At 41.1% G+C, this 13,772-nt stretch overlaps 2 protein-coding genes across 4 annotated transcripts in view; both read left to right on the top strand.

Moving 5' to 3' along the window:
- The window catches only part of MnM (myomesin and myosin binding protein), a 45,695-nt gene that overhangs the window by 29,447 nt on the left and 2,476 nt on the right, over window positions 1-13,772 (top strand). For 2 of the 3 annotated variants that reach the window (XM_022846010.2, XM_022846012.2), the window contains exons 26-28: window positions 9,314-9,409; window positions 11,844-11,907; window positions 13,096-13,178. In XM_022846010.2, the coding sequence (XP_022701745.1) occupies window positions 9,314-9,409; window positions 11,844-11,907; window positions 13,096-13,178 (243 nt within the window). Of the gene's footprint in view, window positions 1-9,313; window positions 9,410-11,843; window positions 11,908-13,095; window positions 13,179-13,400 lie in introns of all 3 variants that reach the window. The other variant, XM_022846013.2, reaches the window with a different exon arrangement.
- Window positions 2,552-5,306, top strand: Cc2d2a (Coiled-coil and C2 domain containing 2A). The gene has a single exon (XM_022846015.2). It carries the CDS (start codon window positions 2,665-2,667, stop codon window positions 5,242-5,244), a length of 2,580 nt encoding a protein of 859 aa, XP_022701750.1. The 5' UTR covers window positions 2,552-2,664; the 3' UTR covers window positions 5,245-5,306.

The following is a 13,772-nucleotide window of genomic DNA, read 5'->3' as shown; positions in this document are numbered from 1 at the left end:
TGGCCATCTAAAGCTCTCGTTTCAAGCAGTCTATTTGTCTCTACTACAGTGTTAGCGAGCTGATTTGTCATATTGAATATTATTACCTACATACGACTATTCAACCTACTATCTGCCTCATAATCATTATCTTTTTTTTTTTTTTATATCTGTTGTTTTTATTAGTTGAACTTACCGTCGTGTCTTCCCCTACCTTCAATTTTTAGTAAGCGTAACCTGAAGTTTTATAATTTTTCTCGTTTTAGCGAGGACTTGAGCTCGCAATTAGTTGTCGCGGCGAAAACATAAATGTTCATAGCGTCTCCCTTCTGGCTTTCGATGTTTGTTACCATTAGGTTCGATAGGGTTGGGCTGTCAGGCCAGTCGGCCTTTGCCCCGAAGCACCCATAGTTGTCCACCTTATTGAACTGTTACGAACTGCACCAGCCGCTGCTGAAACGGGAACGGCTGTTACTCAGCAATAATCGCTTAGTCAGCAGTTCTCGGTTAGCAAAACACAATTCGGGACCATCCGCCATAACAGCACAAGCACAACGACGATTGTGTATACAATGGATGCGTATAGATTATGTCTTCGAGCGCTCGTCTTCTTTGCCACTGCGCTCGTCGATGTATTTATTACATTTTACTTCCCGACTATTTACCACCTTTCGAGACGTCGCAAGCTCTTTCGCCTAACGCCACCTTAAAACTGGTCAAAACTCCATAGCTGAACGGCCTGTGTTTCCACCCCTAGCTTAGCCTTGACCGTTGAAATCTAATGGATATCATTTCGCTCCGTCGAATAGGTTCGGTACACGCCCTGTCGTGTTGTTTGATAAAACAGGCTATAAACATAGGGCGCATCTTATATGGCTCATCCAAACGATTTGAACGTATACAGTACATTGATTTTCCGCGAATCGGAGGCTTGTCAATAATATAAACAGAACTTCAACATGTTTTCACCTGTGCATACGTGCGGAGTACTCTTTTTTTTTTTACTGATCAATCTTTCGGAGGCGACTCTAACATTACCTCATTTATTTTTGATCAGTGAATGATTTTCAAGTATGTTTATACGGATATTTTCGTTCGTACGTTTGTCAATTGTTCGCTTAGAGGCGTCGGTAGTTTGTTGAACAACAAAGCTTCAAAGACGCTTCGACTGTAGACAAAAATGGCGTAGGCCAAATAGAGATATTGCCGTTGGGGCATGTATACGGTGATGTATTGACATTGAGCTGTGATAAATGACGCTAGTTTACAACACGTGCGTAATATAAACGTCGTATTATACAACAAACCAAAATACCTATAACTTAATTATAGCGCAAACAACTGAATGAGGTCGATACATTGGGAATGGAGCTATTTAAGCCTGCCTGTACTAATATATATAAACGGTTGAATTTATAGCGGCTTACAAGGTGTACTCAAATAAAGGGAAAAAGCTCGCAGCAGAGTGACTTTAATATGTCACCTTTTGACACTGTGTCATGATACATTTATTCCTGTATAATAAAGATGTTCAGAACGCAATTGTCACTCTGGGCCGCGAAAAAATAAGAAAGAAATCAGAATATACCGGGTTATCCGGCTCTGGGTTGCATCGTAGATGATCTGTCAAGCTATCTATCTATCTATCTATCTGTCTGGGTGCCCACCAATCTGTAAATGTTACCAAAATATTCCTATTTTGAGAAAACAAGATGGCCACTGCTCAATGGTCGTGGAGGAGGCAGACACGGATGTGTGAGTTGAATTATACATAGGGCCACTGTATTTCATACGTACATACCAATCGGATGTAAACTTTTCTTTTGGATCTTATTGTTACTGAGAAAAGATCTGTCCGTTACGAATGATTCTTAATCTCTCTAATGAATCGTTCTGATCGAAAAGTTACATCGAGCACACGTGGGCCTGCATCATGTGACCATTAATTTTAGATTATAACTTGACTTGAAATAAATATTTACGCGTGTACTATTATAAATGAATAGAGTGAATGAAAGAACAAACTCTTCGGTGGTTCGAACCGGCTTTTTTATAGAAGAAAATGGGAAACGTTAGCTTCCTATTATAAGCAGTTACATTGGCCCTTTGGATATGTTTAGTTTTGAAATAAGCGAACTTGAACCCTTTACATCTTCAAAGGTGTTATGCAATACGATCATTTGAGTTCGAGAAAGTTTCTAATATTTTAGTCTAGCATACATCTCGTGCGTTTTAATAAATTCCGATAACGTTTTGATGAAAAAACCACAACAAAAAATTACAGTAAAAATAACAGTGTGCGTATTGAAATCAAACAATGCAACACTCGAAAGGGTCAGAACTCAAGTACATGAAGTAGTTTTACAAATTAAGTAACTGTCCCACAGCAGAAACTTTGTTTGTTCAAGCCAGTTGTGGGTCGCAAACTTCGGAAGCACATCTTGCTTTTGGTTGGCTGGCTGACGAATTGACCCACTGTCGACACGTTGCTATGGAAACAGCGCTTGTTACAAACATAGCCTCCTTTCGATGTGGCCTTACCAATAACCCTCACGCACGTACGAGGCGAGCAGCCGTCCGAAGCGCATCCGACCCGCTAATCCCGCTACAACGCCATAACTAGCGTTTCATTTACTGCTTTCGTTTGAAGACAAACCAAAAACATCGAACAAACTCAAAGAAGCTATGGAAACAAGACGAATTTTACAGCAGAGGGTTCGACGTCGTTTACAAGCAGTGAATGGCCTCAGATCTTTAAGTGAAAAATCGAAAGCGATGCCGGATTTGGACTTCACGCTGGCGACAGAACGAAACAATGGAATCGTCTTTTTCCTCGGAACACATCTGAAACCCGAAAAGGATAGCCTCAGCGACTCTAGATCCGATAGCCTTAAAAGCAAAAATGAAACTGAAGACTTCAATGTAGAGAGCTGGAAGATATCAGTGTACAGTAAACCGATTCGGCAAAACGTCACTGATCTTGAAGAATTACTGGTGACAGAAAAGCGTAAATTCGGTGACCGTCACAAAACTGTGAGGCCTCAAGTTGAAAATCGTTATCACGCCTACAAAATTAGCCATAACGATATCGCTCCAGAGCTGGAGGAAAACAAGCGGCAGGTGAACCTATTGGATGGACTCGACGGACCGAGCCTCCGCTTGGAGCCGTTCAAGGATGAGTTCCTGCTTCAGCGAGAGCTGAGCATAGAGGATCGCTTTAGCATCATGTCGTTGCGAGAAAAAGTTCGCGCGCCTATGAAAGATATCACTACGTTGATTCCACTCTATCTAAGAGAGTATCAAACGAAGGGCGATGCTGGGGATTCTGAGGAACTTGGTGACGTTGAATCTTTCCAATGTGCGCAAAGCACTGTAATAAATAAACTGCGTGAATTGGTAGCTGAATATCGGAAAACAGTGCAGCATCACACCACTCTAGAGAGTATTCTAATTGAGGACAAAGCACCAGGTATAACAAGTATAGGCCTGAGCATGCTCAAAGTCACAATGCCAAGACGACCACTTCGACCGCGACGAAAAGAACGAAAGAAGGTCCTTACCTCTTCGATCATCCAAGGCAAGTCGGACCTTGCTAACGCTGAATTAATTGTGACGATCCTGCGTGCCACGAATGTGCCAATAAGATCCGACGTCGAACGTCGCGTTTCCAGTCCGAATATCGGGCAGGCCGTACTCTTCAACCAAATGCACGACTCGATTATCCAGGTTCGACCCTTTGTAGAGGTTAGCTTTCAGCAGAATTCCAAAGCAACGTTCGTTTCTGATGGACCCAATCCGACATGGAACCAGCAACTGACCCTGTCCATTCGTAACGACACCTTCCAAGGCGACAATCGCGATGTGATCTACCTGAATATTTGTGACCAGGTTGTCGTTGATCTACAAAACGAAGACGGAAAGGACCATATTCATCAAATTCTCGAGCGACGGTGGCTAGGTACTTTAACAATACCATTTTCAACCGTCTACATCAACTCGAAAATCGAGGGAACGTTTCGAATGGACAGTCCCCCAGTTCTGTTCGGTTATGAATTTGAGTCAAAGCAATGGCCAACAAATGGAGAACAAAGCAATTTCATTCTGCTGTCACTCTTCATTACCATTGAACCGCCACTCCAATTGCCCAAAATGATCTTAGAACGGCTACCGAGCGGTGAACCCGAGGAGATATTCGTGAAGGCTAGCAAATTTCAGAACGAGATAAACGCTAAATTTCCGAACAGGGAAGTGCGATGTCTTACAGCAAACATCGAAGGCAAAATGGTGCTAATGACTCGTTTCATTAATCCGATCATTCCGCCAAGAGATCTCCTCTTCGACACGGATCCGCTGCAAATCAAGATGGAACGTCTCGCACGGTTTGTGTCACTTATACCTACAGTGTCGGATAGCATCCTGTTTCCCGGAATTCGCGACATCTGGACTACCTGTGAACAATTTTTGCAAGTGCTCGTGGGCGACGAGGAGGAGCATGCCATTCTACTATGTAACTACTTTCTGTTCTGTGGAGTCAATGCGTACATCCTTCTCGGTAACGGAATACCAGAGGGCGCGACAGCGTACGTGATCACAATCAACAACGCGGCGACAGGTCTCGACGATCGGATATGGAACGCTGTTACGGGTCGAAGCTACCTGTTGTCCGATGTCAATTCCCCTCTACAAAGTGTGGGGTGCATCATCAGTAAGGACAATGTCTGGGCTAACATTCAGGATGACCAAAGGCCATGTCGAGTTCAATTTGTTCTAAACAAGTCGAACAAGTGGAAACCGCTGTTCCGAGGTGAACACGGTCTGCCACTTCATACGCTGCAAACAGATGCGTGTCGATATACCCCGCCTGACAAGATGCTCGCCTCAAAACTTGAGAGTACTCTAGAGACGCATCTTCGCGAGTCAATCATGCGCTGGCGAAAACAAGATCGTACGATCTGGAACCGGAATCACTGCCGTATGCTCCGTAGTATACTTCCAAAATTTGAGGAGCATATGCAAAGGAAGGACGCAATGGGTTCCGAAGCGCTGTTAGACACACTAGCCTCCCATAAGCTCAGCGGATTTCCATTGTCGATGACTTTCGTAAGCATAAAAGCGGTTACGGATGCCGTTAAATCGACGGGGATGCATCTCACGTGCCAGGAGGGTACCGAGTTCGCATTGGCGGCGTACGTTCACGCTTATCCATCCCAGGTGTTTGCTGTCTGGATCTACGTAGCCACAATTACGCGCCGAGATCATTTCTAATAGCTGATATGATTCAACTGCAATGAAAATGTGTTTAATAAATCATTCATATTATTATCATATTGGACATTAGACATCTTTCTAGGATGCGAATTTTTGTTAACATCGCTTTATGCTTCCAGAATTATCTATGTTCTCTATGTAAAGTGATAAAGAATGCCACCCATTACATTTTCTAATAATTAGAAAGGGAACACAACTCCTTTAAATGTGAGGGGTATTTTGAATTATGAAGAAAGGCGTACTGAACAATGAGTGGATCTTAAATCATACAAAGCACCATTGTGCTGCCTATAAACTGATCGTACCCTGATCGGTGACCTCGGGTGTAGTTCTAGCTAGTGGGAGTAGAAATTATTACTTATTGGCTCTCATTTGACTGCAATAACTTTAAGCCTTCCTCAGCAACTACAGTCATTTCTCTACACTATCTAATCTATGTGGATACCGCATTATCCAGTTGTTGTTGCTACGATGTTTCCTTGACATTCGACAAACAACGATCATTCGGGTGTAGTTCATAAGAATTAATACATTTTTTTCCTATTGCCAGCAATTTGACATATCTAAGCGTTCATTTCAGTTATAGGGATGCTCAATACATTCCGTTGTACCACTGTAGGCCGTGAAGTATGCTCTTGTTACAATAGCCATAATAGCATAGATAGGGGAATATTTTCTTTAAGACCTATAAGGCCCATGCGCGTAGTATCTCATTCAACGAAGTTCTGTCCAGAAAATCGTATCGTGGGTCAGACATTGTCTCTATTCTTTGTTTGCACTGAATGAACGGGTGTCCAGTTCCAGTGTTGACAAAATGGAAATAATGATATAAGTTCGCATTGTTGATTATAAAGACGTCTCGCACGTTGATCGGACGAACACGCAGACAAACATGTAATATATTTGGGCTAAACACAAACATATCTAAACGTCACTGACGGTGGTTTTACATCGAGTTGGTGCCGTTGTGGAAAGGGGCCAGACGGGTGAAAGAGAAATGCGCCTTCAGCCTGTCTGGACACCGAACCGCTCTGAAGGCCTTGTTGGCCTGACGAGCCAGCTTCATCGCCCGACTCGGAAATGCATAAATTGAGGGAAGTTTCATAATTTGGCACAGATTGATTGGAAAAGCTAGTCTGGATAGGTAGTCTTTGCATGAAGAAAGGTAGCTAGGCCTTACTTGCCTACTCCCATGGTACTTAAGTGATTTTCATCTCCGAAGCAGAATTTCATGCGTCTCTTTTTTTTTTAAGCTTAAGAGCAAGTTTGTGTGTCGTGTAATCCTGTTCGATGTGATCGGTTGGTAGAATGGTGTTCAGCTACACTGGTAAGGCTTGTTGAAGTATAAGGATCGAACTTTTCGAAGTAATAATACTCTCGGACTAGGGTCCTATTTTATAAATAGGAGTGCTGTAGAAACAATGTATTCCCATTATTCATAACGCTTAGTTCTGTGCTTTTCCAGTTGTACGTTCTATCTTGAATGCTGTCTAAGAAGATGTTTTCTTGCACGTCAGCTAGAGCGTCTCCTGATTAAAACTAGTAAAAAGTGCCTATTTTATATTCCAGGGTGATTCTGAAGGCTATTTTGCCGAGTCTTAGTCTAATTTAAATTCAGATTTATATAAATCTGGCAGATTTTAGCAAACTATATTATCATCTATAGTTTATGCCTATACAAGCAATGATCCCATCTCCAACAGGTTGTTAATGCAACTTTGATTCTAACCAAAGGCCATTGAGACACGTACACGGTATTTGTTTGTTATACGAAGTGCCAAAATACATTAAATCCAACCCACGTGTCAACCCATGGCGACGGCAGTATTCCGCGGTAACATCGAATATACCAGCGGCTATTTTTGTTAGTCAATATTTTCCATGTATTAATTAAAATGCGACTACGCTTACTTGTGCTTATGCTGGATGGTGTCTTCTGCTAATTTTTTTACTTAATTAATTGTAGCACAATAGTTAGAGTAAATATTTGGAAAACAGATTGATACGTTTTAGCATAGACGTTAAGAAACCGGCGAAACTAATCAAAATTAAACCCTATGGTTTTGTGCGTTGCTATATGTAATAGCGTTCGATTTGGTCATCTTCTATAGACAGATCGATCAAACATGTCGCTCACGTCACATAGCTCCTATATATTACAACAGGAGAAATAACTTCCAGCTCGCTCAAAAAAGGAAAATGGCTCCTTTCAGTAGAACGTTAGTCTCCTAGTTTATACTGTTCTAGTATTTTTTGACAAAGCGTCAATCTTTATGTTATTATAATATAATGTATTCTGCCTAAGCGACCCATCTATGCAAAGGCTAAGCTTTTCATAAGACCTGCTCCAGCATCACCATGGTGAACTGAAAAGGTACGAAAATAAATCTACAATTAAGAGAATAACTGGCCTATTGGTAACAAGGAGTTTGGGTGTTTTGGGCTCACGACGCTCAAGTATCATTCGAAATATGCACACCGTGCTATTTATACTATATGCTCTTTAAGGACCGGATCGTCCTGAACCAGTGACCTTTACAAAGCAGATTTGATAATTTTGAGCTAAGTGAACATGCATCATCGTTCTTAATTTTGTCATTGCGTTCAAACAAATAGTGAGTAATAGATTTCTGTGGAAGAGATGGCCTATTTTCAGCCTTTCTTTTTTGTGTATAGTACAATATACCCTCCTCCAAACTTTTTGTGCAAATAAAGGTGTTATCGATTATGCATTGATCTAATTTCATAACTCTTTCAATCAGTGAGTGATGTACATAATAGGACCAAGAAGGGTATTCGGCTACGCAGATTGAAGGTTGAGCTTACTGCGCTATGACCGCTATACATCTATTGGCCTCATTTTGCTAGTCATTATTTGTGTTACGATGGTTTAAGCACTGGCGATACCGATCAGCGTCTATGATGATTCGATGTTAAGTGTCCTTGTCTGATTATAATAAAAAAAAACAACTCATATCTTAATAATACTTATTAATGTTTTTAATGTATGATCCGTTTTGATTACTAAAGAAATGCTTCGTTGTGACACACTATAAAAAGTTTCCCTTTTATGATAAATAATAAGAAAATAACCAAAAATATCATCTAAAGTAAGACAGGATACGATCTATCAAGGCATAATCCCTATATTTGACCCCAGAATTCTATTTCCGCCGTATCTTCACTGTTCAAGAAAGCGAAAAATTTTTTTTAAAAAAACATCGGTAAAATGCTTCTATCCATATGATGTGGTTTGTTTTTATTTGCATCTATGAATGTAGATCCTTGCGTCAAAAAATTGAATGTTTTGCAAACTGACGCCTATAGATATAACGTTAGCTTTCGCGAACTAGCTTTCCATATGACGAAATCCTTCAGTAAGTTGATATAGGACTGAACAATAGGGAACTACGATAAAACTCTCTAAATATTCGTTGACTGGTACGTGTGCCTGATCTATGATTAAGTTCTACGCTAGTTTTCGAATGTCGATAATAACACAGAAAATTACGCCTTTATACGAAAATTCTCTATGTCATAACATAACGAAGGATTAGATAGTTATCGTATAATTTGTTACTTCCAGTATCCATTAGGCCATGGATCAAACGAAATCTACACCACAAGGTTTAATCGAAAGTGAACGACAGAAAAATGGAGGCGTTCAATTACCTCTCGGATTATTTGACTATTCGTTGAAACCGCAGAATGAATTATATTTAGGCGAGCTCACTTCATTTCCCCAAAGGTGCTTTGTCTTGGAGAAAGGGCCACCATAAAGGCCCTCTCTTAGGCCGGACGCGATTGATAGACCCTCGAGCTCGCGCATGAAGATCGCCACGCGGCAGGTACCCGAGCTCAAAAATTGCTAAGTGCAATTAGACGTGTCTGTAAGTCAAGCAGAGTGTAACGCGACAGTCCGCTAAGGCCCCGTATTAAGTCATAATGAGTGATACAGATGAAACCAATGACGAACTACAAGTCCGCTCTTCGAACTCGTTTATGCGGCAGCCCTTCTGTTATCCAAAATACGCCACCTCTAATGTGCTGTTCGACACACTTGCAGGAGAGCCTTCTACGCTAGGGCCCGCCGGAAGCAACATCGATCCGTTGGCGGACCTTCCGACATCTACAAGAAACCGCGACTGCAATTTGCCCCTTGGTAAGTCACGGGGTGACAGCCCCTCGTCGATACGGTGGCTGGTTTTTATTTTGTTGGCGGGTATACAGATCTTTGTCGGTTGCAGACTAAACATAACGCTTAAAGATTTGAAAAGCTATATCTTCACGCTATCTATAATTACTTAATACAATATGGGTAGAATAATCTAATCTACCTCAATTAATATGATCAGAATGAATAATCTTGCGTATTTTTTTTACCATGGCTACTCAGACATTCATTTCTATTGTGATAGAGCCATTAGAGCGAAGGATGTAAGCAAGAAGATGTCATCAAAACTATTATTCTACACCACACGATCAGGGTTCATTTTTATCTAAGCTGCATTTGCCCTATAACGGAGACGGCAATGCTGTTCTTCTGTGGATGCCACTGATAAAATAATAATGTCTGATATAAATAATTTTGTTTAAGGTCCAGTTGTTCTCAAATGGTCTTTTTCTGGTAAAAGCAATATGTATCATTACATAACATACGGGATATACAATGAAAATTCAGTAGTTGATCTTTGAACTCAATCGAATTTCGCTATCAGCGCCAATACGGTAAGTCATTGCAGCACACATATGGTCGTGCTTGTATTGCTGACAGGCAACTTACACACTTTGAGCAGAGATTGATCGTATCGTCCAGCCGGTATTCCATTTTTAGCGTTATCTGAAGCTATTCAAACGCTTTGCACGCCGTCGTACAGGGGCATACTTCGAAATATACAACTGAATATCGAAACTATTCTGCTGAGCGCGACCGTGAGCATTGAAGTGGTCCTAAAGAAGCTGTGACAATGACCGCATCGGTGGTACGTGATTTATGATGTTGTTTGCGAAGCAGATCTGCAAATGATGCCCGCATGACGTCACGGTGAACGGTATTCAGGAAGAAAGGAAGCAGATAGCAGGCAATTCCTAAAGCAGACAGCGCAGTGGCTGCTGCTTCCTTGACCTAACGAAATAGTGTGTGTCCGAACGAAAGCCATTATTTTTTCGCGATTACCAGCTTACTTAGGTCTGTTTGTGAAGAAGGAAGACCCGGTTCTGAACGTCTCGTGTGCTAGTAGTTTTTTTTTTTGCAACCAAAAGACTATTAAAGATCAGTATAATAGCCGTTGATGCTTAACCCGTCTTACTAAACATTTAAATATTACCGCAGTCTATATGCCACTGTTGCGGCTTCAAGTCGATGTCGATAGAAATCGTATGGTCAGTTTACGGAAACGTGATGTATAGATTAGAAGACGCTACTTCCCGAACGAATAGATTTCGGCCATCGAACTTTATCTATCAGCGTAAGCTAAAGCTGAACGCTATCTTAGTAGAAAGTTTTTGCATTGACTCGTAGACGCCAGGTTGAGGCGCCAAAAGATGGAATGGTTTCAACTCTGTGTAACACCTAAGGCCCAAATAAGGCTGCCGATATTTTCGCAATTCGGTCAAGTTTTACCTTCTAACCACATATACCCGACCGTTTGTGTCGAAGTACATCGTTCCTTGTTTGGATTAAAAGGAATAGGATCAATGACACCGAATATATTAGAACCATTTCATCATATGAACATAACAGTGCATCGACTCTGCTCGCACAAAGCATTTACGACAGCCCCCTTAGGAAACCAACAAGTAAAAGAAAAACGTATTTCCCAAAAGCGAAATAAAAATAACATTAACAAATCACTAAGGTCATATTTTGGCGTGTAATTAAACACAAGAAAAACTTTAAGAGGGATAGGTAGCTTTGATTTTGATAATGGTATCCATTTGTTGCAATCAAAGGAAGTGGAAATCGTCGGTGAAGATGTATCTTGCACGTCGGCAACAGATATGCCTACGCGAAGATTTGCGGGGAAATCTGTATTTCGTCCAAAATGTTGGCCGGCCTTAAACGAGCTGACGTATTCGAATGCCTGCGTATGCCCTTATTTCTCGTTGTCTAGCGGGCGGCACGAAAAGACACTTTGGGGAGACCAATCAAATGGCACCCGGAAGAAAATCGTTGTTTACATGACGTTGTCGCTTACATATAACGAAAGTTTATTTAATGAATTCAAAAAATAAGATTAAATAATATTTTAATGCTATGAGAATTTTTTGACATTTCTAGAAAAATGAGCTATCCATTTGACTACGAAAGCTACTTTGAACACCGTAACGTATATGGCCAAAACGAGAAACATAACCGGAATGGAGGAAACGCTCCTATTTTATTTACTTATTTATTATATGAAATAGTATTATTACATATTATTAGAGTTCAAAATTGGCTAAAATTACAATTGGTATCAAAGCAAGGTGACCCATAATGATTTAGTGAACAGCTTCTCGCCAGTAGGTTGTTGGTCAAAACACAAGCCAGCGTTATTAATCTATGCCACCCACCTAATAACATGCTTATATTTTTATCGCTGTGGGTTGAGCAGGATTCTACGATCCAGATGTAACAGGAGGTCCATTTCCGGAATACGTTGAAGATTTATTTGAAAAGTAAGCATGCTTTTCTTATAGAAGTTTATCACTATTCTAGGCAAGCGCGTTTAACAGCTGCAGATGAAAAAAATTTAAAGGCTACCTAACCACTTACTGTCACGTTATATTGTAATTGTTTAATGGTCATTGCGAGCTATTGCCTCGGCAGATGGTCTTAACTTAACTGCTCAGCAGCCAATAATGAGAGATCTGTTTTCTATATAGACCAGCCCAGCAGTTTCTTTATAGCCTTAAATTATATATATACATACTGTGAAACAGGAAACTAAATAGACAACACGTTTATAGCTTTTACCGCAACGCACTAGTACGGCGTAGTTTAACCCTGCCAGTCGTCACAACAGCCTTCTTCGAACCCCATCTCTATTCACTGAGTTTGGTTGGGACGACATTGTTTAGCTCTTTCAAGCCTGTGGCGCTTACCGGTCTTTTTCTTCATCAAGATTCCCTTCAAAATCGTAGAAATGATTCTGATCATTCGTGGTATCCCCACCATCGCAGTCGCTTCCATGATCGCTAGCCAACCGCTGGCGCGAAATAGTTTTCGGTGTTTAGGTTCCTGCTCGACTATTAAACAGACCACTGAGCAACGTATATCTATGCATGTTTGTCCGTTTGTCTGTGTTACACGTATGCATCGAGTGATTCAATGTCAGCTGCACACAACCGCCCAATACCAACAGCAGACGCCCAGAAGCCGGCAGGACGCAGGGTTAGGTTGTATTAACCCCTACAGTCGAACGCATGTAATGCATACAATGGTCCGTTACGGTAGGAGGAAGCCGCTGAGGGCCGTCCTTGCCTGAATCATGAATGGACCGACAATAATGGCAAACGAAATCGTAAAGCAACATAGTCACCTGAGCGTACCCTGATAGCTGCTTGCCTGTGTCCTGAGAGCCCTTTCCCCAAAATATTGTAGGTAAATTATTATAGGAAAAAAACTTAGCTATAAGGAGCGACTTACCTGTCGGTTGATCGTTGGCTTAGTGGTCGATAAATCTGGCGGAATGACGTATGTTCACATCGAGTCAAAATACGACATTTAGATATTTTATACACAAAGCTTATACGTCCTTACGTTCAGTTTGTCTCCAGTTTTGACACTCTCCCAAGTTAAAAAAAAACTGCTGAGTATTTATGACCTGTGTAGAATGATTTTGATAGGGAAATGTTACTTTTCAGACCCGTATGCTGGTTCCGTACGCATCATGTGCCATTTCTGCGAAATCTCCAGAGAAACGTGAAAGAGCTGCCGGAATTAAGGAGTAAGTTTGCTACCAGCGTGCACTTACTTTAAGTCATAAAATCTAATTATTTATATACGCTCGTTGGACACTGAAATCGAACATAGAATTCATACGGTGAGAAGGGACATGCGTCGTTGAAAGTCGTTTTAAGCATTTCCCATAAAAACAATAAATTGATATTTATAGTTGATCGTATTTGCCGCTCTGCATATTCCGTGATATACCGGATAATGGAATCAGGCTCTTTAGTACAACAACAGCCATAGACGGATAACGCAAACCAACCTCGCTTGACCTGCTACCAACAGTCGGGCCAGAGATAGGACCCTAAGGACCATTCCCGGATGCGAGACCTACAGATGGACACAAGTAACATATGGAGAAAATAAAGCTAGACTCAATATTATTGACCCAACATGTGGGGTTTATGTTTATCGCATACACTTGACATAGTTATTGAGTGTTCTTTATGGATATGTGGATAACAAAAGCTATCGTCTTTCCTCATAGTAGGTCCATTATTATTTGTCAGCTGGTGTAAATAGCAAATCGAGAAACCTTGTAAAAAGCTCATTCATACCAGTGAGTTTTCCGCTTTTTTTCAGTGTGATT

The sequence above is a fragment of the Varroa jacobsoni genome, unplaced genomic scaffold (assembly GCF_002532875.2).
Source record: "Varroa jacobsoni isolate VJ856 unplaced genomic scaffold, vjacob_1.0 scaffold_1205, whole genome shotgun sequence".
NCBI classification, from domain to species: Eukaryota; Metazoa; Arthropoda; class Arachnida; order Mesostigmata; family Varroidae; genus Varroa; species Varroa jacobsoni.
The sequence above is the reverse complement of the archived record's forward strand: the minus strand, read 5'-3'. Positions and strand labels throughout refer to the sequence as shown.